The sequence below is a fragment of the Rhea pennata genome, chromosome 4, assembly GCF_028389875.1.
Source record: "Rhea pennata isolate bPtePen1 chromosome 4, bPtePen1.pri, whole genome shotgun sequence".
NCBI classification, from domain to species: Eukaryota; Metazoa; Chordata; class Aves; order Rheiformes; family Rheidae; genus Rhea; species Rhea pennata.
This window is the reverse complement of record NC_084666.1, coordinates 15,719,781-15,732,598: the sequence shown is the minus strand read 5'-3', so window position 1 is coordinate 15,732,598 and position 12,818 is coordinate 15,719,781. Positions and strand designations below refer to the sequence as shown.

Genomic DNA, 12,818 nt, shown 5'->3' with positions numbered 1-12,818 from the left:
TTCATCAGTGACCTGGATGAGGGGACGGAGTGCCTCCTCAGCAAGTTTGCTGATGATACCAAGCTGGGAGGAGGGGCTGACACACCCAAGGGCTGTGCTGCCATTCAGAGAGACCTGGACAGGCTGGAGAGTTAGGCAGAGAGGAACCCCCTGAGGTTCAACAAGGGCAAGTGCAGAGTCCTGCCCCTCAGGAAAAATAACCCTAGGCACCAGTACAAGCTGGGGGCTGACCTTGTGGAGAGCAGCTCTGTGGAGAAGGACCTGGGAGTGCTGGTGGATGACAAGTTGACCATGAGCCAGCAATGTGCCCTTGTGGCCCAGAAGGCCAATGGTCTCCTGGTGTGCATTGGGAAGAGGGTTGCCAGCAGGTGGAGGGACGTGTTCCTGTCCCTCTGCTCAGCCCTGGTGAGGCCTCATCTCGAGGACTGTGTCCAGTTCTGGGCTCCCCAGTCCAAGAGAGACGTGGAGCTACTGGAGAGAGTCCAGCGTAGGGCTACGAAGATGATCGGAGGGCTGGAGCACCTGCCCTACGAGGAACGGCTGTGAGAGCTGGGCCTGTTCAGCCTGGGGAAGAGAAGACTGAGGGGGGATCTTATCAATGTGTACAAGTACCTGAAGGGAGGGTGTCAAGGGGATGGGGACAAACTCTTTTCAGCTGTACCATGTGACAGGACAAGAGATAATGGGCAGAAATTGAAGCTCAGGAAGTTCCGCCTGACCGTGAGGGGGAATTTCTTCCCTGTGAGAGTGACAGAGCACTGGACCAGGTTGCCCAGAGGGGCTGCAGAGTCTCCTTCTCTGGAGATCTTCAAGGCCCGCCTGGATGTCACCCTGTCTAACATGCTCTAGGTGACCCTGGTTGAGCAGGGAGGTTGGACTAGATGATCTCCAGAGGTCTCTTCCAACCTTACTGATTCTATGATTCTAATTCTTTCTCAATTATATCACTTGGTGTGGAGATTGAGAATTACTGCACATATGAAAAATATGGTCTCCAGTAGATTTAATATGCAGTGACAGTATAGGTGGACAAAGTAGCCCTTATCTATCTATTTACCTGGTTTTGGTGCGGTTTGTATAGAGTAGGCTTGAATTAACTGCAGGCTACTTTCTAACACTGTTGCTTTACAAATACAGTTCTTCCTGTCCATGAACGCAGTCATTTGTTTCATACCTATTGGCAGTTAGACTGAGTAAAGATGTTTAAGCATGTTCACTGTGCTGCATGGAAGAAGGACCGGCAGTGCTTTTCGAAGTCTTTCTCCTTTGGTTAAATACATACCATTAGGATAATATAGTTTGCCCACATTTATTCACCCCAGTAACAGTGGGAACAAGAGGGTCTGTGTTATACTTGCACAATTTAGTATGATATAATTCAAAGATGAAAGAAAGCAATTGTAAAAATAATTATAAAGATAAATCTGTCTAGAGGAAAATGTGCACCATGAGACCTGTAAATTACTGTGCAGTCTGATTGTGGACACCATATCTTAGATACATACTTAGAGAAAGTCTCATAGCCTCCATCTCTCTGCAGTGTCAAGCAGCGATGAAACTTTATGGAGCTTAGCATAATTTCACCTCACAAAAGTGTTAGAGGATTCAGTTAACTTTCATACAGTGCTCTTTAAGGACTAGTTATTTTTTTTCTTTCTTTTTGCCTCAAGGTAAAACATCTGATTTCTGCAGGATTTGAAAGTGTGTCTGTATAGTCAAAGAATACTCTTTGTTTGGCCTAAGGGTAAAAAACAAGTTATCTTTTCCTTGTTCTTTTTTATCTTCAGGCCAAAGAAAAAGAAGAGAGACTCCTAAGACGACAAATTAACAGGGAGAGGCTTGAAGAAAAACGTAAACAGAAAGCTGCAGAAAAAACAAAGTCACTGAAAGCTGGAAGTCAAAATGCTAAAGGTAGGGATATATAATATTTAACTGCTTACAATTTGCATTTGGAATTAAAACAATGATATAAACACGTGCTTCTCTGTTCATCATTTATGTATTATATTATTTTAGGAAAAAGTGGTTTGAACTTAGAAGAATCTTCAGCAAGAAGTCTTGAATCAAAAGCTACTGGTACCAGCATTAAAGATGTACTTAAAGAACAGAAATTTTTAGAAAAGAAAGTGGCCTTGAGCAGGAAAAGAAAAAGAGATTCAAGGTATTCGTATGTTTCGTCATAAGGCATAAAGTTTTTGCGTATTCATTTTTTCCATTTGAAAGTTCTGTTCAGCTTTGTAAGCAGCCTTATCTGTTGAACAATTTCCTCTTGAAATATTTGAACACTTTTGCTGCTAATAAGCATGAAATTGAGGCATATGTAGTGTTTGCTTAACGTACTGCAGTAGCAGCCTCTGTGTGGCTTTTCATGCAGTGTGGTAATAAAGACAGAGAATGGGCAATTGTTAGATGTTTGTGTATCTAATGTGAAAAACTAGTGTAATATGTTTTCATTAACTATTATTTTTCTGATCTGGTTGGGTTTCTAGTAGATTGTATCCTAAATCCTTTGACTTGTTCTCTAAAGATCAAGCTTTTGCCAAACTAATGCTGGATTTTTTTCAGTCAGTCTTCAAGTTGGCTTGGTCTTTAAATTGTGTTTTGTATACATGTGTACGAGTATGTCAGCACGTGCACATAGATATAAAATGAGCTGAGTTTCTGAAAGATGAAAAGAGTATTTTTAAAGTTCTTTTCTGTATGAAAAGGACAGAGGGGAAAGAGGATAAGAGGTATTTTCCTGTGGCAAGAAGGGCTCTTATTTTCTTCAGTAACACTGGTAATGCTAATATTGTCATACTAATATTCTGTCCTTTATAGTGCTGCTGTTCTGAGAGTATATGTTCAGGCTTTATTCTTCCCAAGGTAAAAGAAGCTTGGAAAAATTAAATAGTTTAAAGTTGTGTGACCATGCTGCTTCTGTGTCTTAGAGTGCATTTCTCTTTTCTTTCTTTTTTTTTTCCGCTTTAGTTTAAAAGCTGAAAACTTACAAGATTTTTACTTTTGTTTGTTTTTCAATTGCTTGCCTTGATTGTCCATTTCAGACATGTTGAAGATGGTTGGAAAAAGAAATACGAGCCATCTGAAGATGACTCTAAAGAAGTGCAAAAGACAAATGAAGTATGTATTTCTTAAGTTATTAGAATTCATTTTAAAAAACGTTTAATGCAAATAAGCTTTATGCTCTATTTCTTTTTAATTGTGAAGACACTTGTTCATATGCATACACTAAATTGTGTGGGTTTTTTCTGATACTTCTTTTATTTGAGTTAGTGAATCTTTTCCGAATTCTTAGAAGTGCTGGTGTAGACTTACATAACCTATTTTATTGTCCACATTTTTGGTGCTGATATGTACACAGTACCTAGTTTAAGACCCTGTTTTGCAACATCTATAGCATCCAAAAAAGAGCACAGTATGTCTTATACCCTTGATTTATTTAGGTTCACAGAGAAATTTAAAGTAAAAACTGAATATAGCCTGAACAGTACAGAAAAGAATTTTTGGATTGAGACTTTTTACCAATAATGTTGTCACCAAAAAGCAGTGATAGAATTATCTTTTGGAAGTCCAGATTTTTTTTAACCAGGTAACATAATGGTTCTTTGAAATAATTTTTGAAATATTTCTCCTCTCAGTGGTCCATTTAAAAATCCATTTAAATCATTTTTAAAAGAATGAAAATGATATTCTGCTTTGGACTGTTTAATTTCTGTTTCTTCACAAACTAGTAATTTTCCTGTAACAGCAAATACTTGAAGTAAAAATCCCAAATTTCATTTTCTTGCTGATCATATTATGTAATTAGCTTTTATTACAATAAGCATGCTGTGCTTGTGGAGAACAGTTCTGTTCAATTACTGAGTGAAGAAACTATAACATCTGTTTGTGCACAATTTTCTTTTGTAGACTTGTGAAAAAAATTCTTTAAAAGAACTGAAGCATAATCATGGAAAAAGTGAAATATCTAAACCTCTTAGAAGACTTTCAGAATCAGTGCATTCAAATGAAGAAAACAAAAGTGATTCTAAAGTGGAGAAAGAACATAAAAGAAAAATGTCCACCACTCTTCAGGTTGAAGGAACCCAGCAGGACGGTGAAATAAAGGATTCAAAAAAACAACTGGATAGAGCAGATATTAGTACTGAAGAACTACAGAAGCAGAAGTCTGTATTTAAAAATGAAAAACATCCCAAAAAAGATAGTGATACAGAAATCCAACATGTCAGAAATGCTGCCAAAAAAGAAGCCAAGTCCTACAGAGATAAAAACGAAAAGGAGAGAACTGCTTCAGAAGATAAACTTTCTTTAAAACACAAATATAAAGGAGACAGTATTCATAAATCAAATGAGGATGTTGAACTCCATTCTTCTGAGAGAGGCTTGAAAGGAGAGGATGGTGCTCAGAAGCATAATCAGCAAATAAAGGTTTCTTCAGATGATAAATCTGAAAGAAAAAATAAACATAGAAGTGAACGGAAAGTATCAGTAACTGGAAAAGATGGAAAAAATATTTCTGAATATACTTTAAAAGCTGAAGAGTTACTGCGTAAAGAAAATAAAAAAGACAGACATCTCTCAACAGAAAAATCAAGAGCAGAATACAAATCCAAAAGGTCACTGAGTGATTCTAGGCCACAAAAGGATTCCATAAGTGCCTCAAAGCAACCTGCTTCTACATCACACAAAAGGAGTGAAAGTTACTCAGAAGATAAACATGAAGCAGAGTTGCCTAACTCTGATTCTATTTTGAAACAAGAAGATAATGTTCACAAAGATAGACGAAGATGTAAGAGTGTTGTAGAAGACAAGCTTTTGTTAAAATCTAAGTCAAAGAGTCATAACAGACAATCCAAAGCAACAGAAACAGAATTACAGGAAAACTTAGCAAAACAAGAGACTATTCAGAAACTGGACAAAGATAAGAGTATGGAAGAGAATGACTCAGAAAAGCAACACAAATCCAAAAATGAAGATAAAAATTTTGAGGAAAGCGGTGTTGCGTTTGAGTTTGAAAGTGGAGTGCAGTCAGCTCAGGGATCACAAAAAGACTTTAGTCACAGAGTTAAGTTACATTCAGGAGAAAGAGGATCTGTAAAAGAGAAATACAGGAGCGATAAAGATTCAAACAACTCAAAACTAGAAAAAAAGTTCTCTGAAAGTCACAAAAGCAGAAGCTTAAAGCATAGTAACAAGGAAATAAAGAAGAAGGAAGAGAACAGCAAATTGGAGGATAAAGACATTAAAGAAACAGATAATCATGAAAAAGTATTGGGCATCGTAGTGACAATGGATAAGAAATCAAGTAAGAAGATACTGTGTGAAAGTAGAAAAGGCAGTGTATCAAACCAAGATATGCAAGCAGGAGAGGAAAAGCAGTCAGCTGGCACAGCTGTAACCAGCCATGCTCCAGCCCCTCAAAAGTCAAGTACAAATAGTGGTGACTTGTATTCCACCCATGAGGGACAGCTGATGGAACTTGATTTGGAACAAGCAAAAACACAGGAATTATCTAAAAATGAAGGAAAAAGTGTTCAAAACTCACTCCAAGCCACAGATGCTGAAAATGTAACTAAAGAAAAAATCTCTCTCTCTGTTTCAAATAAGGAGTTAAAATGCAGCTTGGCAGATCTTGAGGCTTGTGAATCTCAGCTTCTGGTTGCAGCTGAAAAGAATATTAAACAAGAAAACATCCCTAATAAAGACAACGGTGCCTTAGACACTTTGTCCAAACAAACTTCCATGGATCAAGGATCCAATAAACAAGGGGCTTATCAAATGAGCATTGTGTACAAAGCAAGTGGTAGAATCTTACTGAATGCTCCTAGTAAGGATCAAGCTTCAGAAGATAGCAAAAAACCAAAGAATTTAAAAACTGTGATAAATCCTAATGTAGATAACAATCCTTTAGCTATTAATTCTTCCAGACAAGATGCTGCTGGTGTGAAGTGCGTGGATACAGGTATCTCAGATTTTACAGATTCCTTGGGTAGGATGTTTAAAGAAGAATACCATAATTCAGATAGGACTTCCTTAAATAAAGATGCTTTCGTTTTGAAGAATGATGCAGCACAGGCTGTTTACATGGAACAAGACAGTGCTGCAGTAAGTTCTTTTATGAAAGGTGATGGCAACAATGCTGTGATGGACAGCATAGAAAAAGGTACTGATGTACCTCTACTTGATGAACAGTCAATGGAAGATAGAGCTGACTTATGTATTCAAGAAGATCATGACAAAACAAGTAAGTTAGTGAGCCCTCAAAGAAATGAGTTTAAAATAAAAGATGAAAGCTTGACTGATGTAACAAAAGATGGTGGAGCTGCAACAGCAAAAGAACACATCCTAATAAACCTAAGAAGAAAGGAAAGAGAATGCTTGAATACAGGCCCTTCTACAAAGGGAGAAAGAAGCACAATGATGGAAATCATGAAAAATAATGAGGTGCATCATGCTGGTGATACGATACAGTCTTCCTCTGTGTTAGTGTCCGTAGGAGTTCCAGAAGAAGAAGTCAAAGATTGCGTTATAGCTAGTAGAGAAGAAAGGAATGACATGACTGATGCAGAAGATAAAAATGAAAGCAATGCAGTAGGTACCAGTGCAGGAAGTAGTAAACCTAGTTTGTTGCACAGCAGCCTTCGAACAACTACAGCCACTGTGATAGGAACTAGCACAGAAACAATTGAGAGCACTGTAATAGCCACTAGCACAGGAGAAGGAAGAGCTGAGGATGCATCACGTCCTGAAAAGGAAAGTGATGCTACAACCACTTGCTCAGAAGAAAGTGAAGTGACAGTAATTTGCACAAGCAGAGAAGCCGATGAAGGCTTCACAACAGGCATCTGGGTAAAAAGTAGTGAGGGAGGCAGTTTCGTCACAGGAGCAGATGTTGGTGAGTGTACTGTTGCAGCAGCTGAAGAAGGAGGTAGTGGTGTTGTCACTGCAGGATTAGCAGAAAGTGAAAGTTTCCTAACTAGTACAAAAGAAGAAAATGATGAATGCAGCATGGTTGATGCAGAAGAAAGTGGTAAGGATTCAGTTAATGCAAGTGGAGTAGAAATTGAAGACAATGTGAATAGTGCTGGAGTAGAAGAAAAAGATGATGCTGTAACTAGTGCAGGCTCTGAAGAAAAGCGAAAAACATCAACTTGTGGAGATGCTGGCAAATTTGAAAGTTCTGTAACCTGTTTAGGTGAAGTGGAGAGCGATGGTGCCGTAACCAGTGCAGGAACAGAAACAGGTGAAGGATCCACAAGTAGTGACAATTCAGGTGAATTTAGTAGCAGTGCAATAAGAGCTGGCCAAGTGAAAGAACATGAAGGTACTGTGACTTGCACAGGTGCAGAAGAAAGAAGTCATAACTTTATAATCTGCTCAGTGACTGGCACAGATGCCCAAGGAGAAAGCACTGTAACAGGTGCGTGTATTGAGATGGACACAAACAACAGTGCCACAAGTGGAACTAGTAGTGACAAGTGTGAGGATACTATAAATGGTGAAAGTGCAGTGACTAGCACAGGCATAACTCCAGAAGATGATGCTGAAATTTCAGTAGTCTGCACAGGGCTAGAAGACAGCAATGAAGGATTTGCAGTTTGTTTGGATGCTGAAAAATGTGAAAGTCTAATGGACAGTACAAGAGTAAAGGAAGAAGCCAGCATCACTATGATCAGCATAGGCCCGTGTGATGATGAGGGTTTTGTAACTAGTACAGGCTCAAAAGAGGAGGATGAAGAAGATGAGGGTATTGTGACGAGTACTGGAAGAGGAAATGAAGAAATTGAGCATGCTTCTACTTGTACAGGAATGGAAAGCGAGAATGCAGTAATTTGTATAGGTGCAGAAGAAGGTGAAAGTTCCATTATCTGCATAGTTGCTGAACAAATGGAAGCTGAATCAGGAGTAGCTGGCACAAATATAAATAAGCTTACTGTTGACAGCATGACAGGTGTGGAGAAAGAAGATAATCATGACACAAGCTGCAAAAATACTAAAGGCATTGTTGAAAGCAGTGTAACCAGTGCAAGTACTGCAGAGGAGGGTGCCCTGACAGCACATGTTGGAGAGCATGAGCATACTCTGATGCCATTAGTTGCTGAGGAATGTGAGGGTCCTATGACTAGTGCTATGACAGTGCAAGATAAGAGTCAGTCTGGTACTGTAGAAGAGCATGAGAATGCTGTGATGTCCTTCAGCAGGAGAGAGCTCGATGGCTCTATAAGTAGTGCTGTTCCAAAGAAGGATGAGAATTCTCTTATTCCTACTGACAAGAAAGAAAAAAATAAAGGTGATATTATCTCTACCAGTACAGTGGAAGAAAGTGATGCTCCCTTACATTCAGCCATGGATGCTGAGGAAGGTCTGCTCACTGTTGCAAGAGCAAATGAAGGTGGGGAAAGATCTGTGGTCTTAATAGATACTGAAGACACAGAGGTGCCAATGCCCAGTACAGCTACAGAATTTAAAGAGACTGTGCCTGCTTTTAACAGTAAGCAAGAAAAAGATGAGTGCACTATGATTTCCACAAGTATTGTGGAGGAATTTGAGACTCCTATGTCAAGTGCTGCTGTTGAATATGATGGCCAGCTCCCCTCTGTGAGAACAGAAGAAATAAATGAGAATACTATGGTTTCTATAGATACAGAAATATATGAGGTTCCTATGCCCAGTGCATCCAGTGTGGGAGGAAATGATGATGAAAGTCACCCAACTGCTAGTGGTAAAGAAGAAAAAGATGAGTGTGCTATGATTTCCACAAGCATTATAGAAGAACAGGTAATCCTCATGTCTGGTGAAGTCACAGAAGAAGCACTTCAACATGTCCCAGACACAGAGTCAAGAAATGAAACAGTAATGATCTCTACAAGTACAGCAGAATGCTTTGAAGCTCCAATGTCTAGTGTAAGTGTGCAAGATGAAAACAAACTCACTGCTTCAGAAACAGAAGGAAGATATGAAGCTGCTGTGATCACTACAAGTATGACAGAAGAATGTGAGATAGTCCTGATTAGTGCAGCACCACAAGCTGAAAGTGAGCTAATTGTAGCAGAAGGAGACGAAGATGCCGTTATCTCTCCAAATGCATTAGAGGAATGTAAGGTTGTGGAGACCAGTGCAACTGTAGATGAACAGTTTGAACTAGCAGCTTTCAATGCAGATGCAAAAAGCAAAGGTTCTGTGATTTTTGTGGGAGAATGCGGAGCTCCTGTGCTTAGGGTTGCCACCAACAGTGAAGGTGAACACACTACGTCAAGTGTAGAAGATAAAGAGGAAGGGGCAGTGATCACTCTGAGCACGATGGAAGAATGCGATAGTCTCTTCACCTTTGCAGTCATAGAAGAAAGTCAGCTTGCTGCTGAGAGTACAGAAGTAAAAGACAAAAGTGAGGAAATTTTTAATACTGCTAACCAGATTGAATGCATCCTGTCAACTACAGGCCCAGAAAAAAGTAATAATTCTTTGCTTGTCATTGGTAGAGAAAATGAGACCTCTGAGAGTATTATGAGGGGAGAATCATTACCATCTCAAACCACAGTGGACAGTGAAATCACAGAAACGGATGAAAACTCAGTGAACCTTCTGAGCGTAGATGAAGCCCTCTGTGTGGAGATTAGTACAGAGACTGCTGCGAGTGCAAGCCCTTCCACAGAGGCAAATGAAGATGATGAGGAAGCTGAAGCTGATGTTCCACATGAGGATGTTGCATCAGAACTCTCTTCTGTGATTTCAGAAGCAGCAATGGAAAATGAAACTCTGAGGAATATAAGCTATAAATTTAATTCGAACTTGCTTTTAGAAAGTGACTTTCCTGAAATAAGGACTCCACCGCCTAGCGCACAGGCACTTAGTGCCTTAGTTTCTGCAAATGCAGTTACTGTAAATGCCAACCATGATGAAGTGACTGTAGAAGCAGAATTAGGGGAAAAAAGTGATATCCCTGTGTTGCATGTAGAAGAGCTATATGACAGTGATGACAAGATGAACTTGGTCAAAATAGATGATACTGGAGCTGAAGTTACTTTCCAAAAAAGTAACACAACTTTTAATTCAGGTGAGGCTTTCTTTATTTTTTCTTCAGTTTATAAGCTGATACAAACACTTTACCATAAGTAAAATTTAGAAATAACTTAGACTGTTTAAATATACTTATTTAGGTTGCCAAATAAGTGTTAATAGTTTATTTTAGAATTGATGATGACAAGTGCTTAATAAAGCCTGTGATTCTTTGAGCGTAGGCGTGACAACAAAATTACAGATGCATTTCATGTAGACATCTCTTCAGCATTTTAAAATGGCAACTTATAAGTGGTTGTGAAAAATGAGTGGCCACCCTTAATCATAACTACAGATTTTCTCCAAACAGTTGTTTAATGGTCTTATTCACTCACTTAGCTGAATTTATCATGTGGATACACTTGAAATGGAGTTCTGCTTCATGTTACTAAAAGAATCAGAAAGTTATACTAAGTGAATGAATACTTAGCAAAAGCAGTGGTTTAGGTATCTATTTTAAACCTAAAACTTAAGTTGTAGTAATATACAACACTAATCATGTTTTATTTCTATGTCAGTTTTTCTAGAAGCTAATGTGAAATGAACTTCCACAATTGCTAATCCCTAAAATACTGTGCAATAAACATCCTGCTATTTCCAGTCTTCCTCCTCTTTGATCATCCAGAGTAATTAAAGCTCCAAACTTATGAAATAACACTGTAGATGCCATAAAGAATTCAGAATTATGACTTCATTATAGATTTTGGAGAAAATGAATTGTAAAAGAGGTAATAGAGAAATCCAATTATATTCATTTAAACCAAAGAAAATTGAATTATGCTGATCAAGTACTACTTCAAAACTTTTTCTCCCTCTTGTGTCCTTGTCATTGCCATTGTTTCAAAAAATATACTAAAATCTTGTAATGTGAATTTAGGTCCAGATTTACAAAGATATCTAGTTGCTTTTATTGTTACCTGGAAGGAGAAAGCTCGCTCTGCAGATTTGGGGATTTTAGGAATTTTGCGATTTTTTAGGTCAGGAGAAGATGGTGAACTAGCAAACTTGTATGCATACTGAACAACATTGTTCAACATGGGCAAACATGAGCCATGAAAATGTAAACTACCACATTTAAATATCATGTCATCTTTTGATATAGCTTTTGTGAATGCCAGTGGCAATAGTAGGTTAGGCAATTTTAGATTAGGTAATTTTGTGGACTGTAACCACAGCTTAATTATTTCAGCTTCTGAAATAGGTGCCTAAAAAGGCTGTGGAAGTTATAACAGAATATCATCTGCATGGCCTGTTTTTCAGACATTATAAGTATACTGCTGTTCCCTTATGAAATAAAACAAGTAAGGTTCAAGATTTTATAGAACAACTATCTTTGGCAGTAACAGGAGCTACTGAGCTTTCAGTCCTTACAGAAATCAGGTAGTTTGAGTGGTTATGCATTTAGATATGGCTTTAGGTATAATTCTCACTTTAAAATGTTATTCCTTGTATTAACTCTTAACTATGCATTTATTAATACAGATATCACTTACTGTTTGAAATTCTGACAGGAAATCTTTTAGTGTTTTTAAAGAGAAACAAGAAAAAATACATTCCACTTGTTAAAGTCAGAAGACATAAATAAGCCATGGTAAATTTTGTTAGCCCATATTTTACAGCACTTCTGTACTCAAGGAAAACATAAAATTACTTGTGTTTCTGCAGAAACCAGGTTGTTTTTTGAACTGCTATACTGCAGAGAGATATGCTATTGTATCTATTGCATAGAGGAAAGGATTAAACTCATGTATCTTGTTCATAGATGCTACTAACAAATAGCATCCTACTGTAGCATGAGATAAATATTATGTAACAATAATTCTAACATTTTTATTTAATTAGGCAATAATGCAGCATTACCAAACTTGGCAGAAGAACTAGAATTTGAAACCAACTTGGGAACTGAAGAGGTATTTATATTATTTTATAAGTTTTGATTATACTTTCTTGTATGATTATACATCTTTTTAGGGTTTCTTACTGTACCTTTTGATTTGTGTGCAACAAGAACTGCATTTGAACTTAGAAACCTTCAAAGGTTTGATTTTTTTTCAGAATATTTAACTGCATTTTTTCTAAGTAGTTAGTGTTTAAATTGTATAGACTGTCCCTGTTACTCAGTGATATAACCAATTACCTCTTTCAGCCATGTCCCTTCCATGACCATAATATCCAAGTTTGCTTTTTTAAAATTAGTCATACTGTCAATATGCTGCTTGTGACAGTACTTGTAAAAAGTCATGTATGCTTTTCACAATTAATAGTCATGAGTTTGGTCTTCTGAAATAGTGAATGTCCGCTGCTGTTCATTCTGTTTTGTCACTTCTATGCCAGTCTTTAGATTCAACCGTTCTGTGTGCATTTGAAGAAGACTTGCTGTAGTTTTGCACTCCGATAACTGCAGTCCATTATCTGTAGTAACAAAAGACTAAGGCACCCTGGATGAAGGCACTGGAGACTAATATTCAGCTGAAGTTGAGCCTGTCCATTTGTACCTGTGCTGTGATGGCCAGGAGGTCCAGAAGGGTTAATTCATTCAGATGCAGGAGGTGGTCCACATGCATATCCTGCCAAACCCACGTAATAATCTCTTTGAGGGGGAATGTGGTTCAGAGACACTCAAATTATCACCTTTGGATCTGGCCCAGGCTATTGGCCCCCTGCTCCCAGGCAGACCAGTCGAGTATTTGTGAACCATGGTTTTGGTACTAGGGATTGCACTTTGGCAAAAAAAAAAACAAGTCAGCTTTTGTTTGATGGGA

The 12,818-nt window shown here is 38.1% G+C and overlaps 1 protein-coding gene across 2 annotated transcripts in view; it reads left to right on the top strand.

The window, feature by feature from the left end:
• Positions 1-12,818, top strand: part of BOD1L1 (biorientation of chromosomes in cell division 1 like 1) — a 40,614-nt gene that overhangs the window by 7,447 nt on the left and 20,349 nt on the right. For both annotated transcript variants that reach the window (XM_062575344.1, XM_062575342.1), the window contains exons 7-11: positions 1,788-1,911; positions 2,017-2,161; positions 3,045-3,120; positions 3,910-10,054; positions 11,899-11,966. In XM_062575344.1, the coding sequence (XP_062431328.1) occupies positions 1,788-1,911; positions 2,017-2,161; positions 3,045-3,120; positions 3,910-10,054; positions 11,899-11,966 (6,558 nt within the window). The remainder of the gene's footprint in view (positions 1-1,787; positions 1,912-2,016; positions 2,162-3,044; positions 3,121-3,909; positions 10,055-11,898; positions 11,967-12,818) is intronic.